The sequence below is a fragment of the Procambarus clarkii genome, chromosome 20 (assembly GCF_040958095.1).
Source record: "Procambarus clarkii isolate CNS0578487 chromosome 20, FALCON_Pclarkii_2.0, whole genome shotgun sequence".
Classification (NCBI taxonomy): Eukaryota; Metazoa; Arthropoda; class Malacostraca; order Decapoda; family Cambaridae; genus Procambarus; species Procambarus clarkii.
The window spans coordinates 13,064,599-13,070,722 of NC_091169.1; the positions used below are offsets into that span (position 1 = coordinate 13,064,599).

A 6,124-nucleotide genomic window follows, 5' to 3' on the forward strand; every position below is an offset into this window, starting at 1 on the left:
ATAATCGTATGGTAATATATGTAAGGAAATAATTCCTAGTACATTCTTTAGCTGGAAAAGATGAGCAAAAACATAAATGAAAAATGTAGAAGACTAGTTATAAGCATAAAATAATAAGTAGGAAATATAAGTTATGGAACCAGAAAAAAACATTGGAACCCTGGAATGAGTGTCAGGCACCATTTTGTTGCCATGAGTACCGCTGGTGACTGCCCAGACACAGGCATAAAACTTTGAGACAAATTGCACCTATCATGAGGAAGAAGCACCACCATTGACTGCCAAGTGCTCACAAAAAGTCTAACTCTAAGAAACAACATTCAGGCCTTCCCTAACCGTCAACGTTAATGCTAAACCCTGACGCATCTTTCGACATCATCACTCGTGCAGTCATCGAGAGGGGAAAGCCTTCACACAAACTACACCTCTTCATCTTCATAAAGAAGATGAAGACTCGCCAGTGTCCACAGTGTGGGAAGGTATTCACTCATCTTGGAAATATGAAGAATCACTTGCGAGTGCATTCGGGTGAGAAACCTCATAAGTGTCCAGATTGTGGGAAGAGATTCAGTCGTCTTGACGGTATGAGGATTCACATGTTAGTGCATTCTGGCGATAAACCTCATGAGTGTCCCGACTGTGGGAAGAGATTCAGGAATCTGGGAGCTGTGAAGACTCACAGGATGATGCATTCGAACGAAAAACCTTTTGAATGTACTCAATGTGGCAAAAAATTTAGACAACGAGGAAAAATAATTCAGCACCTGTTAGTGCATTCAGGTGACAAACCTTATGAGTGTTCTGAGTGTGGGAAGAGATTCAATCAGTGTGGAAGTATGAAGCATCATATGTTAGTACATTCTGGTGATAAACCTCATGAGTGTCCAGAGTGTGGTAAAAAATTCAGTCAGCTTGGAAGTATGAAGCGTCACAGGATGGTTCACGCGGATGAAAGACCATTTGAATGTGCCGAGTGTGGCAAAAAATTTAGAACACGTGGAGCTATAATAATGCACATGTTAGTGCATTCATGTGATCGACTTCATGAGTGTCCAGAGTGTGGGAAGAGATTCAAGCAGCTTAGTCATGTGAAAAGGCACAAGATAATACATTCAGGTGATAGGCTAAACACTTCGAGTGTGGAAGATAATTGAGAGAATGTTGAGGTATAATAAGGCATATATTAGTAAATTTATAAACCTTTAATCTAAAATAAAATTTGAGAATTGAGCTTCATCATGAAAATTTGTGCTATTATCTTGTTGGATGTCCTTCAGTGGTAATTATGTCATGTTTTGTTTTAAAAATACGCTTCATCATGAAAAGTAAAGATTTAAAGGCTATTATTGTTATATTATTTATTATTGTCTATTATTTATTCATTGTCTGTTATATTATTTATTATTGTACTATTTATTATTGTATTTTATGAAAGTTAGGTGCTCCTCATAGACCTAGCTAAAAGTAGAGAAGCTGTCAATTAGATACTCCTCAGAGACCAAGCAATAAGTAGATAAACTCTCAGTGGAGAAGTTAGGTGCTCCTCATAGACAAGGCAAGAGAGAAAGTGTCTGTACAAAAACTCAAACTTTTTCAAAGGTAAAGAATTATTTGTTTATTTGAACAAAAATAAAACAAAATTTTAAATGTGTCTTTTTCTTCATATTTTCATGAATAATATTATTTCTGTTTTTGTTCTCTGTAGAATCTTATTAAACATATAATCTCTGTAGCTAAGTTAGAAAATTTTGTTGTAATATAATCTAACATTGGATGTGGTATAGAAAACAGCTTGAGATGTACTCAAGACGAAACAATTTTATTTGCGGTCCCCGCGGTTTTATTCGCAATCTATTATTAGGTTATTTATTAGGTTTTTATTTTATTGTAGTTTTATTGGCAGTCTCCATGGTGCAGTGGTAAGACACTCACTTAGCGTTACGTGAGCGCTGTGGCTTGTGTTCGAATCCTGGCCGGGGAGGATTGACCGGGCGCCAATCTGTAGCCTCTGTTCACACAGCAGTGAATGGGTACTTAATATTGTGTTTTGCTAGATAAGAGTAAAGCTGCTTGTAGATATGTTTTTCAAATATTTTAGACAAGTTTGGCAGAATTGATATGTCTGAAGTTGTTAACATCAGTGGGATCATCTCGTTTGTGGACATGGGTTATTCTCGCTTTTTTTAGAATATCTGGAAAGGTTTGGAGTTCAAGTGCCTTGTTGAAGTGCAATGCAATGGCACTTTATTTATTTACTTATTTATTTATTTATTTATGCATATACAAGAAGGTACATTGGGAATGTGAGGATACATAATATGGTAATTACAGTCTTGTAAAGCCACTAGTACGCGCAGCGTTTTAGGCAGGTCCTTAATCTAAGAAAATTTTAAGTAGGTAAATACTTGCAAAATTTATAGAAAAAAAAAATGATAACAGTTACATGGAATGAAAATAAGAAGACGAGAGAAAATTGTAGGTACAGTATATTAAAGCACATAGGTAGCTAAGATTGATTGCACTTCAAGTTGTTAACATCAGTGGGATCACCTCATTTGTGGACAGGGGTTACTCTCGCTTTTTTTAGAATATCTGGAAAGGTTTGGAGTTCAAGTGCCTTGTTGAAGTGCAATGCAATGGCAGGAGCTAAAAATCTGGAAGCTTTTTTGAAAATAAGAGTTGGTATCTCCTCAAGGGCACTAGACTTGGTTTTAAGGGAAAGGATTATGTCAGTAACATCAGTGGAATTAGTAGGCATTAGGTACAGAGACTGTGGATAGTTACCTATAAGATAGTCCTGAATATTAGTACTGGAAGATGGAATGTCATTTGCTAGGGATGACCCAATGGAAGAGAAGAACTTATTGAACTCAAAAGCAGTATCAGAGGCTGAAAGCAGACCATCATTATTTGACAGGAGTATTGGCTTGCTATTTGAAATCTTTGATCCCAATATTTGTGAAATTGTGCTGTCTGTCTCTGTGTCTATCTGTCTCTTTTCTCTTTCTCTCTGTCTCTCTCTCTCTCTCCCTCTGTCTGTCTGTCTATCTCTCTCTCTCTCTCTCTCTCTCTCTCTCTCTCTCTCTCTCTCTCTCTCTCTCTCTCTCTCTCTCTCTCTCTCTCTCTCTGCCTGTCTCTTTCTGCCTGTCTCTTTCTGCCTGTCTCTTTCTGCCTGTCTCTTTCTGCCTGTCTCTTTCTGCCTGTCTGTCTGTCAGTCTCTCTGTCAGTCTCTCTGTCAGTCTCTCTGTCAGTCTCTCTGTCAGTCTCTCTCTCTCTCTCTCTCTCTCTCTCTCTCTCTCTCTCTCTCTCTCTCTCTCTCTCTCTCTCTCTCTCTCTCTCTCTCTCTCTCACTCTCTCTCTCTCTCTCTCTCTCTCTCTCTCTCTCTCTCTCTCTCTCTCTCTCTCTCTCTCTCTCTCTCTCTCTCTCTCTCTCTCTCTCTCTCTCTCTCTCTCATTGTCCTTTTGTCCTTTTTTTAATTTTTTTTACGTTTCTACGTTTCTCTCCTATTTTTCTTGTCTCTTCTTATATCTCTCCTTTCCTCCTCTCTTCTAACACTTCTCGTTTCCTGTCTCTTCTAGCTTCTCTCTTCCTTTATTTTTTACATTTGTGGTATTCACTTACGTCATTTTTATCTTGTAAATTTTTCTTATATCTTTTTCTTCTCTTCTCTTTCTCTTCCCCTTCTCTTAGATCTTCTGTCATTTTTCTCTTCCCTCTCTGTTGTTTCTGTTCAGTCTTCTCTTCCCCCTCTGCCTTAATTTTGTTCTGTCTCCTCTCTTCTTGTTCTGTGTGTGTGTGTGTGTGTGTGTGTGTGGGTGTCTGTCTGTCTGTCTGTGTCTGTCATATTGCATGGTGCTAACATGAATATTATACTTGACTGTTTTCATTCACTTGTAGATTTTTATTTTTAGTTAATTAGCCCTAAATTTTATGAGTTTGCTTTACAATTTTCATAAATGATTTATAGATTTTTATTTTTAGTCATAGAAAAACTATAGTGTTATGTATACTCGAGAAATTTTACTTGTTTTAGTTTTAAGTAAAAATAACTACTTGTAACATCAGACTGATCTCAGCATGGCATGAATCACAGGCTGCTTGATCACGAATTCTAATGTGTTCACATTGCACATATAAATTTTTAGATTTGTACTTTTATATTCTGTTATAGATATAGTCTATGTATTTCGAGCTATTACATATATTTTGTTGTATTACTCATTCTTAATTAAATAAATATAATATTTTAATTATCTTTTTGTACCCTATTTATTTGTAATTCACACATATATTTATATATAGGATGTCCATTTCTTTCTCAGATATGTCTTCTGGATGTCTTCTTTCTTTCTTTCTCTCCCTTTCTATTTCAGATATGAATTAAAAAAATTATTATACCCTAATTTACCCTAAACATTTTAATGTAAGTAATTAAAAGTTTATAAAAAGTTTTTTTTTAAATGTTTTCAATTTATGTTCTATGGTCGTATTTAAAATTCTCAAAAAACGTTTTTTAAACGTAATTATAAACATGCTGAAAACAATGAAATGTCGTTTTTAGAACGTTTTAAAAACGTTAAAATGTTTGCTGGGTGTTTTCTTAATGTTGCCCTTTGTGTTGGTAAATTTATCTTCGTAGTATTTAATTTTGACTCTCCTAATTATCTTAGATAGCAATGATGAGTAATTCTTTGAAAATTCTTTGGAGACGATTCCTAACCCATACTTCTTCTCAAGGTCATGTTTTTTATTAATGGATTTAAGTATCCCCTTTGTAAGCCAAGGATTGTTTAGTCTTTTAGTTGTGACTTGTTTCGTTAGCATAGGACAGTGGGTGTTATAAAGGCTGAGAGTTTTATGAAGAAAAGATTGCACTGCTAGTTACAGTGCTAGTAAGCACTGGTAAGTTAGTTACATTACACTCAAGATGGATATAGGGTCCACTACCACCCACAGGATGAGTATGGGGTCTACTACCATCAACAAGAGGAGTATGGGGGTCCACTACCACCACCAAGATGGGTATGGGGTCCACTAGCACCCACAAGATGGGTATGGGGTCCAATACCACACACAGGATGGGTATCGGGTCCACTACCACCCACAGGATGGGTATGGGGTCTACTACCATCCACAAAATGGGTATGGGTTCCAATGCCACCCATAATATGGGTATGGGGTTCACTACCGTCCACAAGATGGTATGGGGGCCCACTACCACCCACAAGTTAGGTATGGGGTCCACTACCACTCACAAGATGGGGTATGGGGTCCACTACCATCCACAAGATGGGTATGGCGACCACTACCACCCACAAGATGGGGGTATGGGGTCCACTACTATCCACAAGATGGGGTATGGGGTCCACTACCATCCACAAGATCGGTATGGGGTCCACTACCACCCACAAGATGGGGGTCCACTACCATCCAAAAGATAAGTATGGGGTCCACTACCATCCACAAGATGGGGTATGGGGTCCACTATCATCCAAAAGATGTGTATGAGGTCCACTACCATCCAAAAGATGAGTATGGGGTCCACTACCATCCACAAGATGGGGTATGGGGTCCACTATCATCCAAAAGATGTGTATGGGGTCCACTACCATCCAAAAGATGGGTATGGGGTCCACTACCATCCACAAGATGGGCTATGGGGTCCACTATCATCCAAAAGATGTGTATGGGGTCCACTACCACCCACAAGATGGGTATGGGGTCCACTACCACCCACAAGATGGGTATGGGGCCCACTACCACCCACAAGATGGGTAACAAAGTTATCAATTTATGAAACAGATTGACAAATTTTAAGTTCCAAGTTTATACAATATTGTGAAATTGAAATTGAAATTGAAATAAGTTTATTGAGGTAAAATACACACAAAGGGATGAGGTAGCTCAAGCTATTCTCACCCCGTTCAGTACATCGTGTTAATACATACATAGACACACATCACAAACAATAAACATATTACCAAACATTCTGAGAGATAAACATATACATTTCCTCCTTTACACAAGTATTGTGAAATTGAGAGTCAGTGTAGTAACATAAATTGGTAAATCATAAATATCGTAAGTTAAGAATCTGATGCATGTGTGTGTGTGTGGGGGGGG

General features: G+C 37.8%; 1 protein-coding gene across 1 annotated transcript; it reads left to right on the forward strand.

Annotated features, from left to right (window-relative positions):
* Positions 1–347: 347 nt before the first annotated feature.
* LOC138366708 (zinc finger protein 154-like) lies at positions 348–1,154 on the forward strand. The gene has a single exon (XM_069327979.1). It carries the CDS (start codon positions 348–350, stop codon positions 1,152–1,154), a length of 807 nt encoding a protein of 268 aa, XP_069184080.1.
* The last annotated feature ends 4,970 nt before the right edge of the window (positions 1,155–6,124 follow it).